Raw genomic sequence first — 14,104 nt, forward strand, 5'->3', positions numbered from 1 at the left:
ATATTATTTTTCATCCGTGCACATCAAAAGTGTCAACTGTTAATTTAGGGCCATGCATCCAAAAGATTGGCCTTCCACCGCCTTGAAAATAGGATTGACATGAAGGAAAGGGATCAAAGCATTTACAAATTTGCATTGTAAGGGTACATATTATCCAAAAAATGCAAATCGCTACCATTAATACTTTTTTAAGAGGCGTGTCTGGGAAAGAGAGTAAGAGAATGTGGTGGCAAGAGGGTAAAGGTAAAGAGAAATAAGGACTATCAGGAGATCGAGATTGATAAGTAGATGAAAGAAATCAGAAAACTGCAGTCAACTCACGAATGTGTGTGTAGGACTTTTGTCCACTTTGGCTGTGTGTTCTTTTGTATTGTATGGAGTCTCCTTAGGCCTGGAGACTATATCCTGCAGCACCAGAAGTCACATCTATGATCTTAAGTGAATGACACCCATTACTTTATGGTGATTCTGGAATGTATGTACATTTTCGCTACACCAGTAGTGCCCCTCTCCCTTGCCATTGTGCAAGTCTGAAGGAGCATGGACTGCAACACATCACATTGTGCTGCCATCAGCAGAGCCTGGACTGTCTCCACAGCTACCCCGGCGCTAATAAGAGCAGTGGGAGCCTCTTAGGATGCCCACCCTTCCACCATAGCAATCACAGCCTCGTGCACATCTGGACCACCATCCCAGTTGCCATCAATCTGCACATTCATGGGCCTCTGAAAACACTGGGGCCCCAGACAACATAACGAGAGACAGCCGACCCTGGCATGCTCCCAGCCCTCTACTATGATGCGACCCTCCACATCCACAGGTGGCTAACACACAGGGAATAGTAAATAGGCCACACACTAACATTGCAGTACCCTTGCCAACCATTAAAATCAATCATAATATGCTGAGCGAGAGAGCAAATATGGCCGACCCATACCCATCTTTCATGCAGCAATGCAGAAACATGACACCCTAAGAGTAAGACACCTCTTCAAACCCTCCCCCCCACCACCTACAGCTCCACTGACGTCAACCAAGCCGCCAGCCATGCAGAAGGAGCCCGCAGCAGCTGCGGGATGCACCAGATTCCTGATTGGCATAGAAGCCACCACTGACTCTAGCCCCACACAGAGATTCCCTCTAGATGAAACCCTGGTGGCACCCCACGTCGGAGAGGGACCAGTAACAGCCAGACTTCAGCAAAGCTGAAATAGGGATTCCAGCCCAGGAACTAAAGCCTCGTGAAATGTTGCTGTACCATGTTGGAACAAGCATTGGCATTGCCAACAGTTTTTGTGTCAGCATGGGAAAGCCACTTGCCAGCAGGGTCGGACTGGGACAAGAAATAGGCCCGGTCACCCAAAAAAAAGTGTCCCACCCCTCACCTCAAAAAAGTGGCCCATCCCACGCCTCACGACCCTTGACCTTCGATGACATCACCGGAAGTGACGTCATTTGACCCCACCCCAAAGTGCCCGGGAAGCGATGAAACATGACCTTTCACCCCTTGACAAAACAGGAAGTGGCATCAAATAGCATTGTTCCTAAGTACACTAAATTACTGTGAATCCAAGCAGATGTCCAAGGCCAAATGATAAAATGTTATTGTATAGCTTTTACGCTTAAGCTCTTTTTTATAGAACAAATATGCATACAATATCACCCAACCTGTGTTGGTACTCATTTATCGACCTAAGAAGGATGAAAGACTTTTTTTTAAAAAAAAACGAAATTGAAACAAAAAATATGATTTAACATTTTTTTTTTCTTCCAAACTGGCTCATGGATGGCCAGAAACCGGCCCCCACTCCCCAGGGACGATTTCGGCGAGGCTGAGGGGCCAATCCGACCCTGCTTGCCAGACACTGCCATAGTGGTATTAACTGGCCATTGATGGTAGCAGGTGCAAAATGGTGCGAGTGCCCGGGCATCTAATAGCAGTGCCTGGAAAATGCCTAATACTTATACACAAGCCAAATCTGTTAGCTTTGCCAAGGCTTGTTTATAACAGGACTTCAGTGAAGGACACGCATGGTGCTTAAACATGGAGTGGCTGAAGGCAGACCTGGTTAAGGCAGTTTCTATTACACAAGTAGCAAGGTTGCAGCTCCAATTAAGTCATTGGGCCTCATTACGAGTTTGGAGGTAGCCATGCCATCATTACCGGCATGGCTACCTCCAAACTCGTGTCTGGGTCCCGAAAAAAGGGAATAACCGGGCCATTCTGACTTTTGCGGGCCCGGTAATTTCCATTTTCGGGACCAGCTCCCATTAATGGGAATGGAGAGGATGCTAACAACGGACCCGTTAATGACGGGTCCGTTGTTAGCATCCTGGTCTGCTCGTGGGTGCCGGTATGCACGTCTGGCCAGACCAGACGTGCATACCGCCACCCGCGAACAAACTAATAATGTGGCAGCCCGGTATGAACGGTGCCAGTACCTTACCGGCGCCGTTCATACCACGACCAGTTATAGGTTAAAGGGTCGAATTACAAAGGATCGAATGCCATTTTTTCGAGTCAAAAGGGCCGAGAAAAAAAATGGTTGAATGCATTTTTTTTTATGGGGGGTTCCCCCAACCTCAACCTCCCTGTTTTCTTTTAAAAAAATATGTTTTTTAACTATATTCAATTTAAAAACTTTTTTTTAAAAATGCATTCGAAAAAATTGTTTTTCGATCCTTTTGGCTGGAACTTTTTGTCATACGATCCTTTGTATTCGATCAAATAACTGGACACCACCGCGGCCGCCAGGTTCGTAATGAGGCCCATCAACTCTCAGAAGACTGCTTTAAAAAAAAACAGGCATGCTAAGTTTGATGGTAAGGTTTGGTTAAAGCGAGCTCAAAGAGTTCCCATGAGGAAATGTTTTCGGCGGGGAGGGCAGGAACTGGGTGAGAATGGCTATGGGTTTAGCATGGCTATGGGCAGTAAATGGGTGGGCAAATACCCAACCAACACTTACATGCTGTGTGTCCCTCGCCATTCCTCCCTATCTGAACTCTAATGCAATCGTTTTGGCTTACAGGTGGTGCAAGCACCACCTAATAGCCCAAACTAAAAATGAGCCATGAGCAAAAGAAGAAAACCTGGGTAGAGATTTGCAGGCGTTCCTATGCACTGAGCCCGCTTCCACAGCTCGAGATACAATACCGTTATACCACCATACGCAGGTCTGCCGGTGTCAGGGGCACACAGACTTCAGTGAATGCGCCAAGTGGGAAGACATTTCCATCAGTGGCCTGGCCAGATGACACGTGTCTGGAGAGGAGAGGCAGACACAGGCACAGATGAACATGGCGGCTACCAGCACAAGCCTCTTCCTCGAGTTCGCATCTGAACGATAAGCAATTAGGCCGACATGTCCAAAGGCTGTAGAAAAATGAAAGGCTCCACAGATGAAAGGCTGCTAGTTTACGGAGAAGACTTGACAGGCCATTAGGAAACGCTCTAGATGTTTAGAGTAATCGGGGATATCCCTCTGGAAAAGCCGGGCTGATATATTGAAATTAATGTATTCCAAAAGAGCCACTCAGACCTTCACAAACTGCTTTGCTACAGAGTCTAATGGACCAGTTAATCAATTGCAAGCAGAAGTTCTGAATCCACTTTTAGAAACCTGGATTAACATAAGGTCACTCCGCGACTTAAGCCAAAGCGCCATTGGAGTGCATGGCCAGGCTACGGCATAAGCGAGGACAGCCAAGAACCCAGAGGTGCCCATACCAAAGCCAGGGCCACTCTCGGGGGACCGGCTGCTGCTCATGCCTTCAGGGACAGGATGAGGTTTGTTGTCCCTGCACCCTCATTTTAAGGAAATCCAAAAATTCTGATACAGGGTTTTTCATATTGAACAATTTTTGCTCAAACCTCTTTGCCAATGACATCTGGCTACACCCTTGCAAGTTGTTTCAGTAAACCATGCGTTGGGACCATGCCAGAAACCAAACCAGTGGCATCTGCGCTACTTTTGATGCCCCTTTCATGGGTCGGGGGCACGTTCCCAGCACTGCGCAGCGGGGTTGCTATGTTTTTACGTTGACGACAGAAGGGCTTTCCAAAATGTCCGCTGACCTTTTAATGTCCAGTAGGCAATGGACGGCGGCGTGCAGCACTTCGCAGCAGGCCTGCTACACAGTTATTTTAATGGATAACACATGCACTCATTATCAGGGCTGCTATGTATTTATTTTATTTATATAGCGCGGGAACAACGGCACGGAGGCGCTAAAACAGGACAGACAACAGTCAACATGGGTCAAATAGAAGTTGCTAGTCTAAGAGGCAACAAAGCTAACACAACTGCTATACTTTAATGTGTTAGTGTCAGCACTTTTCAGTAGACGTACTGATATATTTGTAAAGGCCATTGGCAAAGATTATTGTTTCAGTTTGACTTAACTACGTATATTAAGGACTCAACTAAATTGCACAATTGCTATGATTCCGCCAAATTTTCCACAGACTAAGAGATTGCTTGCAATCTGCAATCCAATGAACTATCTCATGAGCCATACTCTTTGTTACCAAGGAAGTAATTATATATATTTGAGTGCCTACAGGCCAGGCGCACTCTACGACATTGCTCAGGAAACCTGCCATACCTGCGCTGGGCGCTGTACCTACCTGCACTCATCATCATGGCTGCTAAGCACTCATTGCAAAAACAATCCCTTCTTCACCGGCGGCAATACTGTCCAAGTACATTGCCTACACTTCTCACTGCATACTTTGAAGCTTAGTAATAGCATTGGATCTCATGTTAAGCACCTGGATAAATTAAAGATACTTTACACAAATTATAGATACGTCAGCACTATGGCAATAAGAGGTGGGGCCTCATTACAAGTCCTGGCAGAGCGGGAAGTCAGGCGCCAGATTCGGTAAGTCCCCATTCCCGACTCCATCGGAATGGGTTCATGGAAGCACCGGCACTGTTGGTCACGGTGCTGGTGCTTCCGTGTCAACTCTGTCTACCGTGGCCAGTGTGCCCGGTAGGCCAGACCTGCCGGGTGCAACAGCCCCGGAAGGCAGAGTTGGAGTGTGGCAGTCTAGAAAGGGTTCCGGTGCAGTGCGACCGGCACCCTCTATTTCTGGACCGACACACTTGGAATGAAGCCTGTGGTCTCGCCGGTAAATTACAAGCCTGGAAATTTCTACTGACGTGTTACACAGAGCCAGGGGAAGGAGCATAACCTAAGCTCCGACCATCTCCTACCACTCTGTGCAATAAATCCATACGCATGTCGGCCCACACTGACTGTACACTGCAGCGGTAATGCCTGAATCCATAGGAGTTCATGCTATTGGTCAGGCTAGTAGAGTACGCTACATGGTGGGTGGCATTAAGGACTGCTTCTGCGCATTGGTGTAAGCCAGCATAGAAGCCCAGGACCCCTGTGATATCTGTGGTATTTCTGTGCTGACTGTACACACACAAAGGCCCAAGTCAATAACTATTGCACCGAGAGGAATGCTTCCACAATCAAAACGAGCCCCTGTGAGTCACAGATGAAGGTATCAGATCCAAAGCTTTTTATCATAGAGACACAAGCCCCTTTTTCAAACCAGACTGCATTGTTCACCCAGAATACACCTTCCATGCAGCATCGGAGTAAGACACCGAGGGAGCCGCCACCTTGCCCTCCCAACCCCGGTGCTAGTTTGCCAATTTCACACTTGTATTTTACCTGGCTAAAAAACGCAGGCCTAAACAAAGATTGATGCCCTTGAGTGACCTCATGCTGATTGTCGTCCGTGTGGATGTGGGGGAGAGGGGTCACCTACAGGGCAGATATGCACACATTGCCATAGATCCGGGATCAAATCAGGTGGGAGTGAGAAACAATCCAGAACTCTTGACTTTAGGTGTCCTGGGCGCTTCGCCTTGCTAAGTCCCCCCCACCTTTGTCCCCCCTGCCTTACACCCCACCCCCGCTCACACTCAGGGGGAATGCTTCTCTTGCTCTAAGTACAAGCCGCACCCTGGTAGCCCTCGCTGACGCTGTTTTGGGTTTACATTCATTATTATTCAAGTTGTGCTTACATTCCGCCAGTAGCCACACCTTTAAATTGGAAGCCACACAGGGAATTATGTGGGCACCGTGTGCACTATTATTTTGGGAGAGATGCCTCTCCATCCCTGCAAACAGACTGGCCCCCATTTGCTAATCCCCCGAAAATCAATGGGGTGCAAAAACCACACGGAACAGATGATTTTGCACCTCATTTCACACCCCTGTTGTTTTGTAAGTGTTTGGCAATTGGCAAGCTGAGAAGGGGCATGGAGCGTAATGTGAGTTCCAGCCACTCCTGCCGTTCTGCATATCGAATACGCAAGCATTTCCGCCAGCATTGGATTTCGATGCTGGGCGGAAATGCATTCGACTTCTATGGAATCCGCCGGCTTTTAGCAATGTAAGTCAGCGGATTTCATAGGAATCCATGTAAACACCTCATCATATGCACGTACATGGCAGGAGGCATTTTCAATTGTTTGCGGTATTAAGTGCAAACAACGCACAGAACACCAATTCGTAGTGCAAACAATCATAATTGCACCGAGGGGACTGCACTGCACATAAGTGCACACGTTTGCACCACGCGCTCCTGTTTAATTAGCAGGAGGGACTGTCCATCAACCTCTGGTGAAGGACCATCTCATTGGTCACAAGCTTTCCTCCTGGCTCTAGTGATCCTGGTTGGGTTATTGCAGGTGGAAGGAGCAGAGTGTGGTACAGGGCCTTTGTGACACTGACTAACATATGCAATTTTACCCATAGCCCTTTTCCTGCATAATGATTGAGAAAGGTCGCGGTTGCATACTAGACCAAAAATGCTATGGCACGATCAGGAGGAGCCAGAGATACCTGGATACAAGCAAGTAAGTAACACCTGGACGTGTGCAGGAGAACATCAGACGGCCATTGGCAATACTACCATAAGCAGTGTGGCCATCCCCACAAGGAGCCCACTACTAATGCCAATGAGTCGCCTGCATGAAAACTACACACATTGCAAGGCAGAAAGACATTGACTACAGCCACAGGGCCCGCCCTCTCTTGTCAGTTTGTCTGAACTGAAAACAGAACCCTGCCAGTTGTCGGTAGCCATTTTGTTTCGCCACCTTACACTTTACCTTGCTGTCTCTGCAAGCCGCTGAAAGCCTGCCTTTCCGTCACGTGCTACACCCTACGAACAGGAGGTCGGTGTTGCACTGATGCACTTGCAGTGCCCGGTTATTCTGAAATGTCCTTTTTTTTATTTCTGCTTTTGTAGTGGTATCGACTCATGTTTAGTTTCCTAAATATATATCCCTATTGTGGCACAGGTAAATGCTCTTCGCCCGTTTTATAACCTCTGCCAGCACTGGTTAGAATGTCTCCTCAAAGCTAATGTACAGGCAGGCACACGGTAGGCATAATGGATGGCCACGGGGGTAGGGGGATCAGTGATACAAGAGGTGTGCGATTACCAGCAGAGAGTCCGCCATTTTAGCCGTAGGGCAGCACACCTGCGCAGTATCCTGCCACAGACACACACTTATTTTACTTATGGTTTGGAAGGCACCCACTGAGAAACAGAAGTCGTCCTGGTGCCAAACACAACGATTGTTCTCATCCCTTGCCACTATTTACTAAACAGCAACCCATACCATTGAGTCGTTGATATCTGCATTTCATTACCTAGCCTGTTCTTTAAAACGGGGTTCGGTGCCATGGGGCTCGAATGATCAATGAGGATCTTCCACAGCAAACAGCTTATTCTTGTAGTGTTGCCCACGTTGTCTCAGCTGCGGTGGGTGGCATTTTACAGAAGGCGCCTGGTTCTTGCAGTGTGGTCATATGGTGGTCATATGGTTATGCGGCTGTAGCAGTCCCACAGAAAGAGCAGAGCAGGTCAGTTGTGTTTTGGACTATTTGCTTACCCGAAGAGTAGTGAGTGTTGGGGTTACTCCATGGTGAGGTTGGAAGACTATTCCATAGCCTCGGACCAACAGTAGAGAAGGCTCGATTCATTGTTCTCGCAAGTTTGCTATGAGGGAGTCTGGGAACATGTGCGTTTTGGGACATGTTAGGTGGGTATATCTGCTCTGCTATGAAAGGAGCCCCGTGAAGCGTTTGAACCCTTTGCCTTCCACACACTGGTGCAATGCCATTGATGTGGTCCCAGTTGGGCCCTGAAGGGCCTCTATTGACCCCAACAGACAAGCAAGCTTAATGTGCCAATGATTCGTATAGACACTGTATACTGTGCAGCTTTTCCTCTCTGTCTATAAGGGCCACAGGTCTCTGATGGAAAGATTCTAATGTTATATGTCTTTCTCTCTTCCAGTCTCAATCGTATCAGCAGTAACAGTGACTGGGTGGGTGGGAAGACCCGTCACGCTCCCCTGCAGATACACCGGCGGAGTCTACCCAGTCTGCTGGGGGCGCGGGGGATGCCCGATGTCTCAGTGCAGTGACCCACTCATCCAGACGGCCAAGACGAGTGTCACCTGGAGGACATCCAATCGCTATCAGCTCCAGGGCGATCTTTCCACGGGAGACGTGTCACTGACCATTGTGGATGCCAAGCAGGGGGACAGTGGGACGTACTGCTGCCGCATCGATGTGCCCGGCTGGTTCAATGACATCAAAAACAACATCGACCTGCGGATGATGGAAGGTTAGTGGTAGCCCGGCCCAATGTAGATGGGCAGAGATGAATGACTGATGGGCGGATGTGATCATTATTCATAGGATGAGCATGAGCGCAGCTAAAGGACCATTTGCATAAAATGCATGCTTGGAGCCATGGGATTACTGCTATGGGATACCAGATGCCAGGCATGCAATCATTAGGAAGGGATTACAGTTTAAAGATGCAATCATTGGTATAAAATGTTTGATGCGAGTCCTGGGGTCATTGGCATCAGATGCGTTTTGGATCTTTTGGAATGTGGGGTAATGATTGGCAAGACGAGGTGATTAAATGGACGAGGCACAGGATGGGATCCATTGCATGCTGGGAGTCTTCGGGACACTTGGTAGGTATTTATGAAAGAAGCCCTACCATTTGTAGTATTGCATCCATGCTGGGCTCGATTGCATACTGGGAGTCTATGGGTCAATTGGCAGGTGTTTATGGAAGAAGCCCTTTAATGTGTGCTATTGCATGCATGCTGGGCTCGATTGCATACTGGGAGTCTATGGGTCAATTGGCAGGTGTTTATGGAAGAAGCCCTTTAATGTGTGCTATTGCATGCATGCTGGGCTCGATTGCATACTGGGAGACTATGGGTCAATTGGCAGGTGTTTATGGAAGAAGCCCTTTAATGTGTGCTATTGCATGCATGCTGGGCTACATTGTGTGCTGGGAGTGTTTTGGCCACTTGGCTGGTGTTTATGAAAGACACCCTATCATTTGTGGTATTGCATGCATGGTAGGCTCAATTGCATGCTAGTAGTCTCAGGGTCACGTGGCTGGTGTTTATGAAAGAAACCCTATCTTTTGTGGTTTTGTGTGCATGCTGGGCTCCATTACATGCTGGGAGTCTTTGGTTCACTTGGTAGGTGTTTATGAAAGAAGCACTATGATTTGTGGTATTTCATGCATGCTAGGTTCCATTGCATGCTAGGGGTCTTTGGATCACTTGGCTGTTGTTTATGAAAGAAACCCTATCATTTGTGGTATTGCATGCATGCTGGGGTCCATTCCATGCTGGGAGTCTTTGGGTAACTTGGCTTTTTTTAATGAAAGAAGCCCTATCATTTGTAGTATTGCAAGCATTCTCGGCTCCATTGCATGCTGGGAGTCTTCATGTCACTCGGTTGGTGTTCATGATATAAGCCCTATCATTTGTGGTATTGTATGAATGCGGGGCACCATTGCATGCTGGGAGTGTTTGGGTTACTTGGCAGGAGTTTATGCAAGAAGCCTTATCCTCTGAGGTGTTGCATATATGATGGGAGTGTTAGGATCACTGGGAGGCGGGATAATGAGTTTATGGATATGAGATCAATGTTGCAGTCAGGCTATTATTGGTACCTGATGGGAGTCATAGGGTTATTGAGCTGAGAGGAATGTTTTGAGACCTGCAATTACTGGGGTGTGAAGAGGGATGGAAGGCATGGCGGCACTGGGGGTACTGGGATGGGATGGGATGCATGCTGGGACATCCTTGCTTTGTTGGGGTGGCAGGTGGTGTGAAAGCCAGGAGAGCACTGGGATCGGAATTGATGCAGGGTGTGAGCCATGGGAGTATTGGGGAGTGGGCTTTGATTTGTTGGATGAGAGGAATGGAAGGGTGGATTTTGTGGTCTTTGGGCAAGCATTGCTCTGGCGTGTGCCTTCTGCTGCTGATGCATATGAACTCTTTATCATCTATCTTACTGACTTTGGAATTTACTGCTAATTAATTCTATTTACCACGCCTTTTTTATTATTAGATATTCCTTCCTTTCATGGAAGGTGTGATACCTTTATTTAGGCCACACTACTTTTAAAGGTTCCATAGTTTTTACTTTATTTATTTATTGTAAATGTATTTGATTCTTACGCCACATCAGACACTTCTGAGGTCCCATCCTACAATATTGTTTTGTGATCTCCTCGATTTCTTATCCCACTAAAAGTACCACCTCCTCCCCCCGCACAGTCAAGGGCCAAACTCTACAGACACAAGATATTCTATCAGATTAGGTAAGATTTATGTCAGGCATTGCCAGTTTAGACAAACAGTAACTGTTTACTTTCACAGTAGAACATTATATGCAATAAAAAAAGTTCCCTTGGACATACCCTAAGCAAGCTCTTTGAAGGGACTGAGTCTTACTGGATACATTCTTATGTGAACACAGAGAAACTGTAGCAGAAAGATTTCAGCTACTGGAGGTATGATGGGGTATTAAGACAATGATGAAAGTTACTTTAGTGAAGTCCCTGGACTCCACAGATGAAGAGCTCCAGCTGTCATTGGTGTTATTGGTTCCTAGTGGATAAGGGTCCTTGTTGTTGATGTCTTTCCATACCTCTGCTCGGTTCCTTGGGGCGTGAGGCTGGCAGTTGTAGTTTCCGGATTGGTGGAAGCGGATGTTGCAATAAGAAGGAAACGGGGGGCAACCACACAGAATGGAACAACTTAGTGGGATCCCTGGTCCACCCGTTGTAGTTTTTCTAGGCCATGTGGTACAAAGGTGGCAACTGAATGGCTTCCATGATGCCAGTCTTGGCTTAAAATGTAGACGCTGGCACAGCTGTATACCAGCGATTGACTTCCATGGTATAATGGAGGTCAGATCAGTACGAGAGGTCACACCCACATGTGCAGGGACAGCATGGGTCTTGCTCCCCAATTCTAAATGGCCGCAAGGTTAAATATGGTTTGTGGCCTGGGAGCAGTGGTGGTGTTATGGGCGGATGTAATATGCATATTCCGTTATCAGCACCGTTGAATCTAACTTTTTGCACAACCAAGGGTACTATCGGCAAGCAGAGTCACCACACCAGGGTGCTCAATGTTGCTGTGATGCAATAGGGAGTAAGCATATTCAGGCATTCATAGGAGGCTTTGGGGTCTTCATGAGAGATCTCATAGGATGGGTCCATGAAGTGGATCTGTTGGGCTCGCTCCTTTGGGGGTCTGCCTCCAATGGGCTACTCAGCGAATAGTGCAGGTCAGTGGTGAGAGGCTGTGACTCCTGGCAACATGTTCTTAGGTCAGCGCGTGATTCCGTCCAGAATCTGCAGTTGAGTAGCACTGCGTGTCACTGGTTAATGGAACCCTGCTGTGAGAGTGACACGAGCAGGTTAAGCACCTGCACAGAGTCCAGGATGGCAGAGAAACAGAAGGACACATCATTGGCAGACACAGGGCGTTTAATTGAAGAGTATTGGTCCCTCTTGTGGATGGGGTTTACAGTTGGACCTGCCTATAAGGAGGCTGGGAGAGTAGCCAACAGACCTTCACCTAACATGTGATGGATCCGATCCCAGCCATAGATGTTTTTTATAAGCATCACCCTGCCTGGAAATGTACAGGTCACCCTTATGGCCTATCCGTATCAGACCATACTAGTGGATGGATTCCCCTGAGGAGCGCCCTTGGGTTTCTGTAGAGCGGAGTCCTATGGGGACTATTCTGGGAGTGTTTCAGGAAAGCCATTGAGTACACACCGATGTGACACTGCATGCAGGACTAGGACACCACGTGAAAGGGAGGTTTGTCCAGGTCCTCGCTTATGTGTATAGAGGACATCACATGACAAAGAGGACCCCTAAGGTTTTGCAATGTTCTCCCAAGTTCTGCAGATTCCTATGTGCTGGGAACCCGGTGGCACCCAGTAGCATATGATAGAAGCATGATGCCTGGCGAGGGACATTCAGTGAAGCAGTAATCTCAGCTTGGGTTTGAGCCGAACCCGAGAAGCCCTCATTAGGACCCATGAGAGGGTGCTGATGCTGAATCCCAAACAAACAATGCCCATTAAGCAATACATTCTTGTCCCATTGCCCCTGGCCTTCCAATTTTTTAGAGGATACCAGTCTCAACATCAAGCCATCCAAAAGAGCCTAATACCGTGAAGGGCAATGCAGTTCTCTTACCACTGGGCAGTGAAAGAGCTGCAAGTAAAAGATTTTGGGGCAGGAAGAATCGACTCATAGCAAAGCTCGTGACCTGGGGTTTGGTGCATAGGCCCAGGGAGTTCACGTCATGGGAAGAATGCCATCCAGGTCTGTCATATAATGCTACCAACCTAGAAAGAGAGGGCTATGCATAGATGAAGCCAACAAATGCTCACCCTGGGGCACATAGCACAAGGCCAAGGGAATGAGGTCTCTTTCGAAGAGGAGCCACCAAATTGGGAGACAAGTGGACATCCACCAGTGGACTTCTAACAGTCGAGCAAGAGAGGATGAAGTCATACAATCTTCTTTTGCTCCACCACCCTCGCTCCACCACCTTCAACAACCCGCAAAGGAATTGAGGCTGCTCTAGTACTGTGGCAGAAGCAGCATTGCTTGTTCTAAGCCTTCAGCTGGAGCATCCTGATGATATGTTCCTGAACATGTGCCACAAAACACACATGAGGGTAAGGTAAGGATGTCGGGTGGACATGCAAACCTTGCTTGGTAATAGCGCTGGAGAATGGTTGGAAACATTAATTTCTGGTTTGTTGGTTTGAAAGAAGTTAGCAACTCTTGGTTCGCATTCACATGTAAGGTTTATTTGTTGGTCAATATCCAATCGGCCTAGCACATATGCTAGGTGAATGCGAGAAACAAGCCAACAAGTGTTTTGACCTAAGTCTTTATCACGGCGGAGGGCAAGTGGTGGTTGGTCCTTATTAAGGGCGTCTGGGCCTTAAGTGTTCGAGCAATGTACATTCAGGTAGGTGGCTGAGTAGTCAATCTGATGGATCTTGGGTCAGTTCCCATCATTCAGCAGTGTATGCTCTGACCAAGATAAGGATGTCCCCTGCTTGTGAGAAGTGGCGTGAAGTCTATGGGTCTAGTTATTTGGCTACACTGCACCAGAGACACGTAAAACATGTAGTATATATGCCTCGTGGATTAATCGGGCCACGTCCAGCAGATGACTTCACTCTTGGTTGGTCTGTGGCTTATCCTTTTAAACATTGAGCACATTAATAGAATAAATTGAAGATCTTTGCACACTGATTTATGGAGCTCGGTGGACCCCCACGATGTGGATGGATCTTGGTTGAACAAATGCCTTTCGATACAAAAAGTTTTTCTCCTTCACTTGAAACTGGTGGTGATAGAAACTGCAAGCCTGATCAACTGCGGGAATCATTCAAATGGCGCTATCTTCCAATGAAAAGCAAATGCAGAAAGAGGAGACTCTCCCGTGAATTCAACTCACATGCTCCTCATCTCATCTCATTCTTGGTTGCCACTCCTGTGTGGTTCAGGTTGCCACTGAAACCCACATCTGCTTGAGGTGGACAACCAATTCTTTGGTAACACACACTCCCACATTGCCTCTTAGAATGAAGGTGTATTTGGAAGATTGAGTGAATGCACTTATGTGATCTGTTAAAGCCCAGGGTGCAGTCCTTGTTCCTTATGACATAAAGCCCTCCAGAAAAAGCACAGCAC

At 47.5% G+C, this 14,104-nt stretch overlaps 1 protein-coding gene across 1 annotated transcript in view; it reads left to right on the forward strand.

The window, feature by feature from the left end:
- Window positions 1–14,104, forward strand: part of LOC138582555 (hepatitis A virus cellular receptor 1-like) — a 171,343-nt gene that overhangs the window by 51,318 nt on the left and 105,921 nt on the right. The window contains exon 2 of the mRNA XM_069653934.1: window positions 8,336–8,668. Coding sequence (XP_069510035.1) covers window positions 8,336–8,668 — 333 coding nt within the window. The remainder of the gene's footprint in view (window positions 1–8,335; window positions 8,669–14,104) is intronic.

Source organism: Ambystoma mexicanum, chromosome 3q (genome assembly GCF_040938575.1).
Source record: "Ambystoma mexicanum isolate Mex_15411 chromosome 3q, UKY_AmexF1_1, whole genome shotgun sequence".
Classification (NCBI taxonomy): domain Eukaryota; kingdom Metazoa; phylum Chordata; class Amphibia; order Caudata; family Ambystomatidae; genus Ambystoma; species Ambystoma mexicanum.